We start from the raw sequence: 16,496 nt of genomic DNA, 5'->3' as shown, positions 1-16,496 counted from the left end.
AGTCGACTTTACCGGTCTAAAATTACTGCTTAACGATCCTTAAGGATCAAAACAATTTCGCAACAACTTCAATCCATTCGGACACTGAATACCTTTTATGACATGGTACGTGACTGAATACTGTTTCTTAAAGTTGTCTCAGATCAGGACTGAATTTTATTTCTTAAGTTTGTCTCAGATCAGGAGACCGTTGGTCACTTGTTCCAATCCGCTAAACCTCTGGAGATTGAGTGAGGAAGCACGTACATCCCAATGATCCGCACAACGAATTAAAATGACACAACTATAGGTCATAGTGGCATTGAAACACCAAACACCAAATCAACTTATATACAGTCATACTCCAAATCAACTTATATAAAGTCATACTCCAAATCAACTTATATACAGTCATACTCCAAATCAACTTATATACAGTCATACTCCAAATCAACTTATATACAGTCATTCTCCAAATCAACTTATATACAGTCATACTCCAAATCAACTTATATACAGTCATACTCCAAATCAACTTATATACAGTCATACTACAAATCAACTTATATACAGTCATACTCCAAATCAACTTATATACAGTCATACTCCAAATCAACTTATATACAGTCATACTCCAAATCAACTTATATACAGTCATACTCCAAATCAACTTATATATACAGTCATACTCCAAATCAACTTATATATACAATCATACTCCAAATCAACTTATATATACAGTCATACTCCAAATCAACTTATATACAGTCATACTCCAAATCAACTTATATACAGTCATACTCCAAATCAACTTATATACAGTCATACTACAAATCAACTTATTTACAGGAGCTTTATTGATTGAGGAGCCTATCATTACTTGAGGAGCCTATTCATTACAAGCTATGCTTTTATTTAGGCTCCTCCACTGTATTTAAAGTTATTAGTAAAGTGAAATAAAATGAATAAAAGCACTCAAACTCGCATGTCTATACCAAAGTTCTCATTAAACCAATAGAATGTAGAATTTGTTACCCTATAAATAAATGGTGTAAGCCCTTATTTGCTAATGCTTTGTTGTACAAAGTCCTAAAGAACTCTGTTTAACTAACTTAGGCCACCACATGCCTCTTGCGTGCAGTCCTTGTTGCATGTTACTTGTCATTTAGTTCTACAGTTTATAAGAAAATAAAAGAAGATTAATTAACATTGTTTGAGTATTTGGACAACTATGGCCATATTTGGCCCCAAGTATAATATATTTTGTTTACTTTTATTAATTTTTGGATCAATACCTGGTGTGATATTACGTAAGTACTTTTTAAAATCTTATCATTACATGATACGTCGAGTGCATATCAGTGGTGAAGTTCCAAAGTGATTTTGTATTTTCAACCGTTTTTCTCATGCGTAAAATGCAAAACGTGTCTCATGACTGCATGTAGCAAAACAAAATAAGGTAGCTCATTTTTTACTTTTTTACATGTTTACTTCTGATTTATCTCCGTGTTCTTATAAACCCAGCACCATGTGTAATCCATAATTATACACTAAAAACAGTATTTAATTTTTACAAAATTATTAAAATAATCAAGATTATGAGTTTGATATATAAAGTTTGGCGTTTTTCATTCCATTTTGACAACTTAATATAATTAATAAAGAAACGATTTGCAAACAAAAAGCCCCAAAAGATCAAGGAAACACAATAACTCAAAGATGGTGCTCCCAAAACTTCCTGGTATAATTCAGGCCATTTCATTCTCCATTACCCACCAACCACTCCAGCGGCATATTACTTTTATTTCGGATCAAATATCATGCCGGTCACTTTGACACTCCAATATAACGAAGAAACATTTGTATGTTCTCATTAGTATTAGTTAAGTATAGTTTTATATATTTTGTCATTTTTAAGAGGGCCCCTTAATATCAGCTGGCCTGCGGGTTCAGCTGGAAGGGTTACCCTCTATAAATAAAGTTGAAATAAATAAATAAAAATAAACAGCTTAGTACGGAATAGTTAGGAATTTAAACGTTATTTTGAATAATTAATATTTCATTTTCAACTTTTTAACTATTGAATGAGAAAATTTGTGGCATGCACTATACCTGGTAGGCCTACATGACTTGTACACATACCATCGTTAAAAGCTTGCTAATTGACAAATGTCATGTTACTGATTCCACTGGGTGTTTTAAAAATAACAGGCCTAAGATTTTGTAATCAATAGGTATAAAGCCAACATAATAGCATTCAATATTTCAAATGCTTTCAACATCTTTATAATCTATAGTCAATATTAGATCATGCAGTAAAATTGTTTTATAAGCTGTGACAATACAACATGAAGTTATATAGAAAATCTTTCTTTCGGTTCTGAGGTAAAAACTTTTAACTTTATATACATTGTCTTCGATACTCAAAGTGGATGTGCATCATTGATATCTCATACTTCGTACAATTTAAACATCTTTTGTCATACACATGGTAATTCGATATACTACAATGAATGGGTTTTACTTAAATAAGGACTTTGAATACACAGGTTGCACCCTCCGTGCAAATATTGTCCTGTTTAATGTTGGCAAGTAGGTCGATTTAACGTCTCTCAGATAGTGGGCGTTTGTAGTCTGCTTCAGTATCTAAAATGAGCTTACTGGTAGGGGCTATACAAACATGTGGGGTCAGAGGTCAAATTATGTAATAATTTAATATAATGACAACCACATTCCTTGTTCGTGTTAATCATAATGTATTCGGCAAGTACATCATTTTACAAGAAGCAGGTACGAAACCTAAGCAGCGGTAGTTTATTTATTCATGAATACTAATCAAAGTCGATTTCTTTATTCTTTAAATATAATTAAAAGAATTAAAGCGGAACTTTTTTGAAGTATCAATAATTAATGAGTTCCATTTTCGGTTTTTATAACACGGCGAATTACACATTACATTGCACAATGTTTTCCGCGAGTATTCTACATTGTGGATTTTTACCCAATTTCCCAGTAAAGAAAGTGTACAACAAATAAAATATTTTGACCCTTTTGACTGTGTGTATGGAGAGTATCTAACAATATAAAACAATCTATGTGTAATAAGGCGTGTAAACGCAACTCTACAGCTCACTATGTCGGTCGGTCGGTTGGTCGGTAAACACTAACATAACATATTTGCACGCGACTGCAGCCATGTGTATGGCCTTGTTAAAAATGTACTGAAAATATTCAAAATAATATCAGCAGGTCTGATTAAAATTCGAGAATTGAATAGCAAAACAATCATCTTAATATTGATGTATACATTTATTTAAGTTCTTTTTATCGTGATATAAATAAATATAGAGAGAAAATGGTAAATTGTATTTTGTAGATCTATTATATTACACTCTTACATTTTTATGTTGCATGTAAAATTGAAAGATCGTACAATATGTAATAAAAGTGTGTTGCCCCCACAAAAAAGAAACAAACGATACAAAACAAATTGGATAATTAAAGTATTTCTTTCAATATTATCACCGACATCTAGAAATGAATTTGTTTTACGTATTTTTTTTTACACGACAAAGTTCATGCTATAGAATAGGCCTACATAAAAGTTGATAATAAAGTCTCACTTTCTGACTTCTTGTCGTGACAAAAACAACAACGATTGTCAGTCCTGATGTATTTGTCTCTTTTGTGAACGTTACAGACTAGTATATTTGTTCATTTTGCTAGACATTTGAAAGAAACTATAATAAAAACTATAATAATTCATCCTGGGCTAGCCTGTATTTGAAAGAGATTCGCTAGCCTGTATTTGAAAGAGATTCGCTAGCCTGTATTTGAAAGAGATTCGCTAGCCTGTATTTGAAAGAGATTCGCTAGCCTGTATTTGAAAGAGATTCGCTAGCCTGTATTTGAAAGAGATTCGCTAGCCTGTATTTGAAAGAGATTCGCTAGCCTGTATTTGAAAGAGATTCGCTAGCCTGTATTTGAAAGAGATTCGCTAGCCTGTATTTGAAAGAGATTCGCTAGCCTGTATTTGAAAGAGATTCGCTAGCCTGTATTTGAAAGAGATTCGCTAGCCTGTATTTGAAAGAGATTCGCTAGCCTGTATTTGAAAGAGATTCGCTAGCCTGTATTTGAAAGAGATTCGCTAGCCTGTAAACGAATTGAAATGTTACGGTTTGAGGTCTGGTACACCATACGTGGCCTGGTACACCATAGCTGTACACGGAACACGACTCTCGAAATATTTGTCCGGATTTAAATGACAGTACTATTACAATTACTCTCTGTCTCGTTTCTATTCAACTCAAATATGGGTTTTTCCTTCGTGCTCTCAATATCACTTATGTGGTTTCGTTACATTGTACAGAAACAACTGTGATATTTGACGAACGAACATACAATAACCTACCTGACGTAGATGCTAATTTTTTTCAATAGTCAAACAATTATAAATAAGTAATCAGATTCAAATATTTGTAAGCAGCCACTCCTATTATGTTTCAGAAGAGAGAAATAATAAACATTTTGATTTATTTGCATAGTATTACTGTTGTATTTTGTTGTAAAACCTTTTGCAATTATTATTTAAGAGCTGGTTTTTATCTAAATATTGGTATTTAAATGGGGTTCTTTCTTTTACAAGATTTTCCCAGTATTGTCATTTATTATTGTCATATTATTGAAATATATATATTGTATATGTTATATTATATTGAAATTGTACAAAGAAAATAAAAGAAGTTGTCATTGCCATTGTCAAGAGAGAAGACAATTCAATTTTGTGAAATAAATAAATGAAAAATATCAACGAGTAATATTTCACTTCATGATAATCACCATCATAAATAATATCTTAGGTGGACTACTAGTGGTGGTAGACAGACGATCGTCTGACAATCCTAGGCCTTATACATTTTGTACTTTTTGCTCCACATGAGGCTCCACCTAGAGGTCTGAAGATCGAACCGTTCCAGCCGTTAAACAGTGGAACAATCTTCCAAATCTCATTAAAGAGTCTCACCTTCAATCGGAGTTTACCTTTTAGTTTCATCAACAGTGTATTTCCCAATAAATGTATTTACTAATATTCATTTATTATAGAAACTACTGATCTCCCGCCAGAGTGTCCTTCGGATGGGACGTCCCTCCAATGCGCCTTTGGAACATGCCGTGTAAACACAAATGGAGACCAGTATTGTGACTGTCCTCCTGGTTTTGATGGAGACAGGTGTGAAGTTGGTAAGTTGTTAGAAGTGATTATATAATGAAGATGGATAGAAGATGTACCAGACAGATTTTTCGGGATCACGCAGTTCTCGAGTGAACATGTCATTCTGTACGCGCTTAGAAACATATGAGCATGCGCAGAACTAATGTTCGCCTCATGAAGGATCCTGTTTAAAATTGGTCAATAGAGCTACAGATTCTAGTAACATGGCGCGCGTTGTAAATACACATTTTTAATTATTAATTAATAACATAATGTTCGTATATTTGTCAGCTCAGTGTAAGCGGAGCTTTAATTGAATTATACGACCAAAAAAAGTTACTTTTCCAACCTTTCTATACTGTTCTTATATACTTGAATACACCAGATTTATTATTATTTGTCTAGACATCAACGAATGCGATTCTTCACCTTGTCAAAATGGAGCACCATGTATAGACCAAACGAATGGATACTTGTGCGCATGCCTGCCTGGATTCCAGGGAGATAACTGCTCCGTTGGTAAGTTGAAATAAAGACCAATTGCAGAAAATAAACTTAATACGTTTAATGGTTTAATGGTTTTAAATTTATATAGCGCAAAATACAAATAGTCTCGCTTTTTTGCACAAGTGTGAAAATGAAAATGTTGATGTAAAATAAACCACGAAATAGCCTAAGAAAACCGAATAAATTGACCAAGACAAACGAAAAAAAAAGTCCGAAAACGGAATCTCACATCAACACACTGTTTCACTAACTTGTCACGACAAGCTAGCTATTTATTCACAAGTGTCATAGTGATGTGAGCATCTGACTGTCCTGCGTATATATATAATACGTCAGCCAAACTTGCCTGCTTGCATCATTTGCAAAAATAGACGATATAGTTAGTTTTTTTAAATACGTATTTATACATTATTATATCTACCAAATAACACATTTTATGTAAAATATATGTATAATGTTAAAGTTATTCAGAAATAATGTTCCTGTACTTCATTGTAAAGCTTGGTTGCCACTAGGATGCAACGCAAGGACGGAAACGCAACGCAAGCGTGTTGACCAATCACAAGCACCATCGCTTGTGATTGGTCAACTCAATTACGTTGCGTTACGTCCTTGTGTTGCGTCTCTCTAGTGGGAACCAAGCATTAGGCCTAATGCTATGACGTATAATGATATTAACTGAAAAGAAATAAATATCAATCAATTATTTTCTCAACGTTTCGATCAATATATATTTCGATCGTCCAATATAATACGTACGTATTTGCTTCACTTAGAATCGGGACCATGCGTCAGCAACCCGTGTATGTTTGGCACTTGCGTTAATAGACTCGCAACGGAGCCGTTCTATACGTGTACGTGTTTTGCTGGATATGAAGGCGACATTTGTGAAAGAGGTAAATTTGATTAATTTATTGAAATTATATTTAAAAATATAACATAAAGCATTGTTGATGTTAAGAACAAGAATTAGTTTTGTTTCCTTATCGAAATTAATGTACAGTAGTATATCTTCCAACAGCGAGTTAAAGTAACGATGACTATACATCTTGGTGGTTTCCAGTTAGTGTGAAAAGCAGTGACGTACGCACAACGCAAAAGAAATGTGACCAATCACAGGCAATCTCTGTCGTTGTGTTGCGTGTACGTCATTGTTGCGCCGTTACCAAACTCAAACGCATCTTGGCCAGACTTTCACTTTTTAAAATGAAACTGAACTGTACATACTAGTTTCAAAAAGTATGTATTATTAAGAAAAAGAAACCGGTTTGTCATTTTAATATTTATTCATTTCAGAAACTGACGAATGTTTAAGCAGTCCGTGTGGTCAGTATGGAGTGTGTAATAATTATGTTGACTTCTACAACTGTACGTGCAATCCGGGATACACAGGAGAAAGCTGTGACCAAGGTAATGATACGGGTTGAGAGATTTTGCCGTCCATCCATATTATTGGACAGCTTTCGATTTGCAATGACGTAGGACCAAAGCCTGAATGAATATTGTTGTTGTCTGGTGGATCTAGAAACAATTAATTAAAGTCTGCCCAAATGTATTCCCCGCATGTGCACAATGAATTATTATGACTATTTCTGGTCCAGATTGTCTCAAATCGAAAACAACTTCATATTGTACAGTTATTAACTGAATTTGCCATTTTTACCACTATATTCCCGTGCACGTCTTCTCTTCCAATTCGCAAATATTTGTTTTTTAATTTAGAAATTGATGAATGTGCTAGTGATCCTTGTCAAAATGGTGGTACTTGCACTGACCTGGTGAACGGCTACAACTGCACCTGTCCACAGATATACGAAGGTGTAGACTGCCAAACGGGTAAGCTATTCTAGATTAAGCCTAGTGCTAGAGTAAGGTTAAGCTTGGTTGCCCAGCTAGGACGCAACGCAAGGACCTAAACACAACGCATATAATTTGACCAATCACAAGCCACGCATTTATGCGCCTTGAGCACTCTTGAGTGGTATGTGCGCTATAAATCCTGTTATTATTATTATCATCTTAACTGTCGATTTTGATTGTAAACGTTGCGTTCAAGAGGAACCAAGCTTAATACAGAACAGTATCATTTTGCTGAAAAGTGTCTTTTTTATTTCTTTTATTTCTTTTTTTTTTAAATTTAAGTAGGCCTAACAATTGTCAAGTGAACTTTTTATATTGACGCTAAATTCCCATGCTTCTACCATGCTTAAACGTTGATACTAATGTAGACAAAAACAATCTAGGCGTGTATCTAAAACACCTACACAGTACAACCAAATGAATGTCTAAGTACACAAAACAAATACTTTATTATCGCATATAGATTTCAACGTACGATCAAACAATATGCCAGCAGTACGTCACATATCAAATATAACGATAAAGTGTTTTATTAGTGCGTGTTTGTAGTCACCCACATGACAAACATTCAGTTGGAAATTTTATATCGATTTTTATGCCTGGTATTTTATCTTTTGTGTTCATTGAAGCATGTACTAAGTCATGTATAAGAGTATACTTAAGTTACAAAGCTAACATTTACCTGTCATGATTGACATCATTTCGGTAGCTACACCTTACGCAAATAGTATGTTGCGTTTGAGGTCTCAACAATTACATTTATGTTATATAAAATATAAAATGTATGATAAGTTTTTACAAATATTGATATCATAATTTCAAACAGCGCATTCTTGATTCTGTTAAATGACAAAAAGTATAAATATGTTATTTGAGAAGTTTGTATTCTGTTATTCCCACCCCTTATCTTTTTAGTTATTAATTGTTTAAACAATTTTCCGTCAATTTCTGTATCATTTATATATGTTTACACATGTATACGAATTGATAAAGGTAACATTCCACTCCACAAAAAATATATATTATATTTAATAATTTTTATTTTTTTTTTGTTACACTTTTATTATTACAGTGAAAAATGCTTGTCGTACTGAACCTTGTTTGAACGGCGGCAGTTGCAATAACTATTATGACTATTTCACCTGTACATGTCCTAGTCACTATCTTGGAGATACTTGTCAGACAGGTAAGCTAGCAACAACGGTGTGCTTTTACTTGTTTTTAAACCTACGTAAAATAAAATGATCAGCTCTTAAGCTCTGTCTACACTATTAAACCTTATGTGACACAAAATGTGATGTGCCCATATATGGACATGATGATGTCATATCACTACCATGTTTGGGCACATCACACTTTTTTTGTAAAACTAGTTTGATAGTGTAGACAGAACTTTACTGGTCAATAAAAACAGAAGGAACGTTTACAATATTTTGTTACAGATTATTCCATGTTATGTACGACCAACATGAAATACTTGTTGTAATTGTATTAGTATTATATTGCGACCGAATTAGTATAGCACTGAGTATAAACAAAACAGTACAGTACAATAACTTGTAATTGAATTGTATTCAAGATTGCTATTAATCTGTGGCCCACCGTTATGGCCTATGGCATGACAAATGCCACGAGTGTATCGATTTCGAATATAAGAATTACAATTTATAATTGTTGCTGAAATCAAATAGGTGGGCTTTCCTTCTTAACTAGGTCAGCCATTAAAGAGAGGTCATGCATGAACCGCAGACGTAATCTTGTCAAAAACAGTTCACCACATCTAGCTATATTCTTTACTTTAAAATTTGGGACAAAAAACTAGATTTGTTTATTTATTCACACCTTCGTATATAGGTCTACTGAAATGAATAGACAGTCAAATTCTTCTGTTAACTACTTTTATAAATATTGAAAAGTAGGGTACTGGTGTCATTTCAGGCTACTGAACACATTATTATTAATTAAAATAATGATTATTTTGGCAGAACGTCGTTAGATTTAAATAAAATACTTTTAATGCTAAAACATAGAATCCTTTGCTCTAAAATAGAAACACGCAATGCAATGTAAATCATCTTGAACTAAATGCAAGACGTCACCATTCTCAATAGTTCCACTGTTATTTTTGTTTTAGCTGCTGGTGTTTGCTACGCCAATGGTGACCCCCATTACTTGACCTTTGACATGTCATGGTACCAATTCCAAGGTATATGTAAGTACGTATTGGTAAGAGATGGATGCGATTCAACAGCTCCAACCTTTCAAATTGACGTCATTAATTCGGATAAAACTAATGTTACTGGTTCCTATACCGAGGAAGTTATCTTGACATTGTATCTATCAGTAAGTACCTTTCGAACCTTATTTTGAATATGAATTTTCTTTTTTTCTTTTAAAAGAAGAACAAAGAAAATAAAATATACATTAATAATATTGGTTCAATCACATTATAAGACAATCTTGTGTCGGGTAAGCCTGACCCCCCCCCCCCCCCCCCTCCCTCTTCGTTTTAATAATCAAACATTGAACGAATAAAATAGGAGTTAAAGTAAGAAAACAAAATAGAAGAATGAACGAATCAAAGAAGAAGGAAATAGGAAAAAGAAGGCAGAGTTACTAACAAAACTTAAATGAACACTTAGATCATTGATTCTCATAAATCTAATAATTAGTTATTATTATAAATATTCAACACACGTTGTTTTTGTACACAGACACTGGAACTAATGATATCATTGAAAGCTGACCGAGTAGTATTCGTCGAGGGTCGAAGGGTCACTTTACCTGCCGAACCCATTGATGGTCTCAAGATAGAAGCAGTTGGCTTTTTTGTGGTGCGTATATAAACCCAGTTTAACATATAATAGGCCTATTATCATTAGTAGTATTTGTTTACTGTAAATGGTATATTCATGAAACTAGTTCATTCATGGTATGTTTACGGGTATTACTGAATTGAACAATCTTCTTTTAGTAAGCAACAGAGCATCCTCGTTCAATCAAGGCAATTTAAAAACAGGATGCTTTGCTCAAAGGGTTTATATGTGGCTGCCACAGACGAAAGGTTTCACACGCCACCGCGGAGAATATGTACTAAGTACAGTACTGTTGATATTTGTCGCAGCCAGACATAAGATCAAAACATTGTTCCTATCTTTGCAAGGCGAGCTCAGTATCTTGTTGTTAGATTGCCTTAGTTCAATCACTATAGAATTAAATATCTTCAGACATAACCCTATTTAAAAATAAAATGTATTTTGTTAGTGCCATTTCTTGTGACAGTGGCCTGGTATACTACACCACTTGTTAAGCATTTCCCATCTAAAGGGCAAATCAAATACAAATATATAAACTGAAAGATACACAAATTATGATAAATAAGTTAACAAACGTTTCATAACTAAACAACTCTTTTCATTAAACATGCAATATATTTTGTAATAGATAACATAAAAAAAAATATGCAGAAAATAATGTAAATATATATATGAGATTCTGTAATTGTTGTTTATGTAACATTGAATGAATAAAGGTGGTAGTTAACCACAAAAGATAAAAAATAAAATAAAATGTATTTATCCAATGATTGCTAATTCGTTTTCCAGCAAGTAACAGCCGATATATTGGATGAAGGCATTACTACTCACTTTCACATAGAATGGGATGGTATGCGTACGGTAGAAGTTCGTCTTCCGTATGACATATACAGCAATTCTACGTGTGGTCTTTGTGGAAACTTTGATGATATACCAGAAAACGATCTGCGATTACAAAATGGCACCGTGGTAAGTTGAATGATTTTTTAGTTATTATTTTAACCTAAAACTTTGTCTATACTATCAAACTTTATGTGACAAAAGATGTCATGTGCCCAATATGGACATGATGATGTCATATCACTACCATATTTGGGCACGTCACACTTTTTTGTCAAACTAGTTTGATAGTGTAGACAGAGCTTTAGTCTGACGAAATCCAACAAAATTGGGGATGCGCCGACTTGTACCATTCATCGACATGCTAGGGCTTCTTTCGTCGCAGTGAACCGACATTGGCTGACCATGCTGGTGATTCTTAATGATACCTCAGTTTCTCCTTGAAATGTTTTTATAAACGTGAATAGTAAGCTTGAGTGCAATGATATTCACCCTATACGTACACTACTGGTACGTATGCATGGGTCTATGTAGGACAATGAACACATCAGTAGTGTCAGGAGCAAGTTGGCAACAAGTGGTCACCAAACACGTTTCAGAGAATAGCTTGCGTTTACTGGTGCCATCGCAACTACGTGATCTTAGTTAAAAGCATCTTCTGAGCACACATAGTAGCGGTGTCTTCAGAAACGTATTTCAATCACAGATGATGGGCCAAAGACGAGAGCTAGTTCATCACAGATGATGGGCCGAAGACGAGAGCTAGTTCATCACAGATGATGGGCCGAAGACGAGAGCTAGTTCATCAACCATTCGAAAATATTCTTCATTATTACAGCTAATGTAATATATGATGTCTAAATTCTTGAGTAGATTTCAATGGATTTGGACTTTACTACTTTAGGCATTACTATTGACATTGGTGAATGGTTTGAATGTCACTCTCTATCATAAGTATACGGATATATTGGGGTGGTTTCTGTTTTTATGTTATTGTATAGTTTTGTTGTCATTATTGTTAGTTATAAATCGAAAGTGTTGTACAAAATTTCTTTTGATTTTTACGAAGACGAATCAAGTTTATTGTATTGTATTCAGAATAGCCTGTATAGAACTAATTTATTTTTCCTCAGGTGGGTAGCGAGCACGCTAATCTGTTTGGTGACATGTGGGCCACGGATGGCAATTGCCCACCGGCACAACCAGTAGTTAACACGTGTGATGAAAGCTCAGACAACTTCCAGAGTGCCAACTCATCGTGTTTTATAATCATAGATCCAAATGGTAGGTGTAGTAAACGTATAGAAGCACTGTTGCAACCGATTCTGTACTTGTCACTAGATATATGCTAACTGATTAGCGCAAGTCATTGGGATCCGTTTTCGATGTTGTCTATAGATTCGTTTGTGTACAATTTAAGTAACGTATACTTACTTTTACTGACAGTTTGTATCTTCCAGCATCAAACTTTATATATATGTCAATTAATTATCTATATTATTACGTTTTTTTTACAATATTGTATAATTATAACGTACTTACGAAAGTAGAAGCAACTTGGAATGCAACTTTCACAGAAAGTCAAAGCAATTATATATATTGTATTTTGTTATTTTAGGACCGTTTCAACGATGCCACGATACTCTGATGCCAGATAGCTATTATGCAGCATGCGTAGTCGATGCGTGCTCACATAACATGAACCCGAATGAAGCTAGCTGTCACGTGATTGAGTTCTACGCACAAGGTTGCTACGATCGTGGCGCGTATTTGGGAAATTGGCGAAACATGTCGTTCTGTGGTAAATACATATTGTAAAGTGTATGTAATGTACACATCATATCAACACATTATATACTGTTTTTTCACATAATCATTATTTATATATTCTCAACAATAACATTCATAGATACAAAAAAGACACACTGGTCTCAATCACGACTTCTCCAGTGAAAGTCAGATTCCTGCTTGACAAGTCAAGCCATGACAACAATGAGTTAAAACAGATTGCTTTTCCTCTTTTGAAAAAGATTTATTGATATTATTTTCATTTTATTCAGCTCCTCCTTGCTCCGGTGACACGACATATAACTGGTGCAGCAGTGTTTGTCAACAAACATGTGTGGAAGTGTTACGCGGACAGTCTGATATTTGCGATGAATCCTGCTATGAGACATGCGAATGTCCAGATGGTCAAGTTCTTGATGGCCTTCAATGCGTTGACGCCAACAAATGCGGGTGTTTTGTTGATAATTTTTACTATTCAGTAAGTAGTAATATTTCTGACATGTCGTCTGACATTGCACAGAATCGACCGTACATGCATTTGAAATATAAAAATGCAAATCTATTTTTATCATCATGTATAACACGCTTTAAAAAAACTAATGTATAATGCATTCGTATTATTGTGAAGAGCACACCGATCTTATATGGCAAAAACATGTTTATTTGCATTTATGTATTACTTATTTAAAGTTAAACTGTTATCATTTCTTATTTATTGGTATACGTCAAATTCTAATAGTGATAACTTTTATTTAGCTGTGAGCGTTCTATGTCCATTTACTGCACACATACGCCAAACTTATAATATACACTGCCATAGCCTTGTGTTTTTATTCTCTATTGAACCTTTATTACTGTCAAAATTTGTTGTCGAAGTTCTTAAAGTTAGTGAAAATATTATCTAAGTTCGTTATTGTTATTTTCATGCTTGTATCGCCAATTATTTGTGTGCCATGTTGGACACTGTTATCCCCAGTTGTCAATAAAGAATAATAATAATAATTTTGTTACATTTCAGGTAAACGAAATAATTTACAATCCATCGTGTTTCACAGAAGATGTGTGTCTAGGCAACAACCAGATCAGCTCCACGTCTTTAACGTGCGACTCCAACGCTGATTGTGGCGCCAACAGTGATGGCGAGTACGGCTGTCATTGTAGGGCTGGATATAGTGGGGATGGAGTCACGTGTACAGGTAAAAGATTCAAGGAGAAACTTACTAGAATATTCTGAGACGATTGGTTCTTGCGTTCTCCCACGTACTCTTTGATCTAGCTATACTATTCGCCCACCCTTGGTGTCGTACTGTTTGTATTTTACCCATTTTATCATAGTTTAAATGTTTTATATACGTGACAAACAAGACATTTTCGAGCCAGGGTGCTTGACGAAATAAAATAATTGAATTGAATATAGACTTATTTCTCGTTTCCATTGTTTGTCGGTCAATAGGCTTATGACGACAAAATAACGACAATCAGCAAGATTAATTCGTACTGTGACTTGGTACACTAGCAAAACGTACACCTGCAATGAAATGGACCCATAGTAGTAGGCTCTACTAATCTTTCTCCGTATTTATGTCGTTAATGCTTGGTTTCCACTAGCACGCAACGCAAGGACGTAAGCGCAACGCAACCGAAAAATCAAGTACAAGCGACAGGTTTGGATAATCCATCGCTTGTAAGTGGTCAAATAACTTACGATGCGCTTACGTCCTTGCGTTGCGTCCTAGTGGTAACCAAGCTTTATGCATTAAGTCATTCTATTAATATTAATAACGCATAAAGGAGTAACTATCGCCGTCACATTGAATTTAATTGACGTTCTTGTCAGTGGATGTGTGTACTAGTTGGTACACTGGGGTAACCCCCTACTCGTCTTGAAAGATGTACTAGGTTTTTTAAAGTGCACATGAGCTAGATGTGTACACTGGACCTACGGTTTATAGTCCTTATAACCGAGAAGACTCGTTCTAACACCAGAACCATTTATATTATAATATTTACACCTTTTACAGACATCGATGAGTGTTCCAGTAATCCTTGTATTAATGGAGTCTGTATTAATCTTAATAATTTCTACACATGTAATTGTGACGTTGGTTGGAGAGACGCGGCATACAACTGTGATGTATACAATGGATGTTTTAGCAATCCATGTCAAAATGGAGGTACTTGTACCATATTGGACTCTGAATACAACTGCACATGCGCTCTCGGTTATACTGGCACTGAGTGTGGAACAGGTTCGTATGTTATTTATTCTCTCGGAGTTACGGTACTTTATTCATTTACCGCTTTTATTCCTTTGACAACCGTAGTAAGCCGATGATAATTTGCATTACTTGTATAATTTCAGAAAACAGGAAGAAAAACATGCATACACTTTGATTAAAAAGAATTTATTATTCACAGATATTGACGACTGTGCCAACGAGCCTTGCCAGAATGGCGCCACCTGTCTTGATCTTGTAGGCGATTTCAGTTGCACATGCGTACTAGGAACATCTGGGAAAGCATGTGAAGAAGGTAAAATTGTTTAACTTGTTATCAATTTAAATAACTCCATATTGTTCATATTCATTTATTTTCCAGAAAACATAAATAACACATAAAACCAGCACTGTTAATTTGCAAAACAACTACTATTTGACATATCTGTTTGATTTGTTTAGTGGATAATGTCTGCTTTAGCAACCCATGTACTAATGATGGTATATGCCAATCTGGACCAGATGGATTTAACTGCACATGCGCATATGGGTTCACGGGCATAACATGTGATGAAGGTAATTATTAAACATTTTGATTGGTTGTCTGCTGTCATAAAACATTATTAACTGAACAAAATATTAAGCTTTTTATTCCAAAGCGTATAATAAATATAGGCTTAATGCAATGCCTTTCTCACTTTATGATTATAAACAAAAACAAAAATGTTTTTTTCTTTTTCAAAGATGACACCAAATAATACAAAATATAAATTTAATATTTATTTTCCTTAGAAATAAATCCTTGTCTGAGTTCACCGTGTCAGAATAATGGAACATGTAACAACAGAATTGAGTATTACGAATGTGTGTGTGAACCAGGCTTTATGGGTAGACATTGCCAAACAGGTAAGCATGTCAGAATAAGGGAACGTGTAACAACAGAATTGAGTATTATGAAAATGAGTGTGAACCAGACTTTATGGGTAGAATGCTAATGATATTAGCTAATAATACTTATTTAAAAATCTTTTTAAGAATATGGTGTTTGCTTTGCGACCGGTGACCCGCATTACAAGACATTTGATGGATATTGGCACGACTTCCAAGGAAGTTGTAAATACATTTTGGCCAAAGACTGTGGCAGCCAGACACCGAAGTTCGTTGTAGAAGCAGAGAATGAGAAAAGACAAGAAAGCGACTCTGTTACTTACACAAAAGAGGTCACGGTCACTATTAATGACACGGTAGGACATTTCGTCAGTGATACCAAGGCAATCC

General features: G+C 34.4%; 1 protein-coding gene across 1 annotated transcript in view; it reads left to right on the top strand.

Annotated features, from left to right (window-relative positions):
- The first annotated feature begins 1,138 nt into the window (after positions 1–1,138).
- LOC144834742 (uncharacterized) overlaps positions 1,139–16,496 on the top strand; it is an 80,694-nt gene continuing 65,336 nt past the window's right edge. The window contains exons 1-19 of the mRNA XM_078689652.1: positions 1,139–1,289; positions 5,083–5,220; positions 5,597–5,710; positions 6,475–6,594; positions 6,995–7,108; positions 7,421–7,534; positions 8,631–8,744; positions 9,693–9,901; positions 10,273–10,392; positions 11,164–11,343; positions 12,348–12,498; positions 12,833–13,015; positions 13,275–13,480; positions 14,021–14,198; positions 15,024–15,251; positions 15,421–15,534; positions 15,681–15,794; positions 16,011–16,124; positions 16,254–16,462. Of these exons, the coding sequence (XP_078545778.1) occupies positions 1,211–1,289; positions 5,083–5,220; positions 5,597–5,710; positions 6,475–6,594; positions 6,995–7,108; positions 7,421–7,534; positions 8,631–8,744; positions 9,693–9,901; positions 10,273–10,392; positions 11,164–11,343; positions 12,348–12,498; positions 12,833–13,015; positions 13,275–13,480; positions 14,021–14,198; positions 15,024–15,251; positions 15,421–15,534; positions 15,681–15,794; positions 16,011–16,124; positions 16,254–16,462 (2,799 nt within the window). The 5' untranslated portion in view covers positions 1,139–1,210. The remainder of the gene's footprint in view (positions 1,290–5,082; positions 5,221–5,596; positions 5,711–6,474; positions 6,595–6,994; positions 7,109–7,420; positions 7,535–8,630; positions 8,745–9,692; positions 9,902–10,272; positions 10,393–11,163; positions 11,344–12,347; positions 12,499–12,832; positions 13,016–13,274; positions 13,481–14,020; positions 14,199–15,023; positions 15,252–15,420; positions 15,535–15,680; positions 15,795–16,010; positions 16,125–16,253; positions 16,463–16,496) is intronic.

This window comes from Antedon bifida, chromosome 2, assembly GCF_963402885.1.
Source record: "Antedon bifida chromosome 2, ecAntBifi1.1, whole genome shotgun sequence".
NCBI lineage: Eukaryota > Metazoa > Echinodermata > Crinoidea > Comatulida > Antedonidae > Antedon > Antedon bifida.
This window is presented reverse-complemented; position numbering and strand designations above follow the sequence as displayed.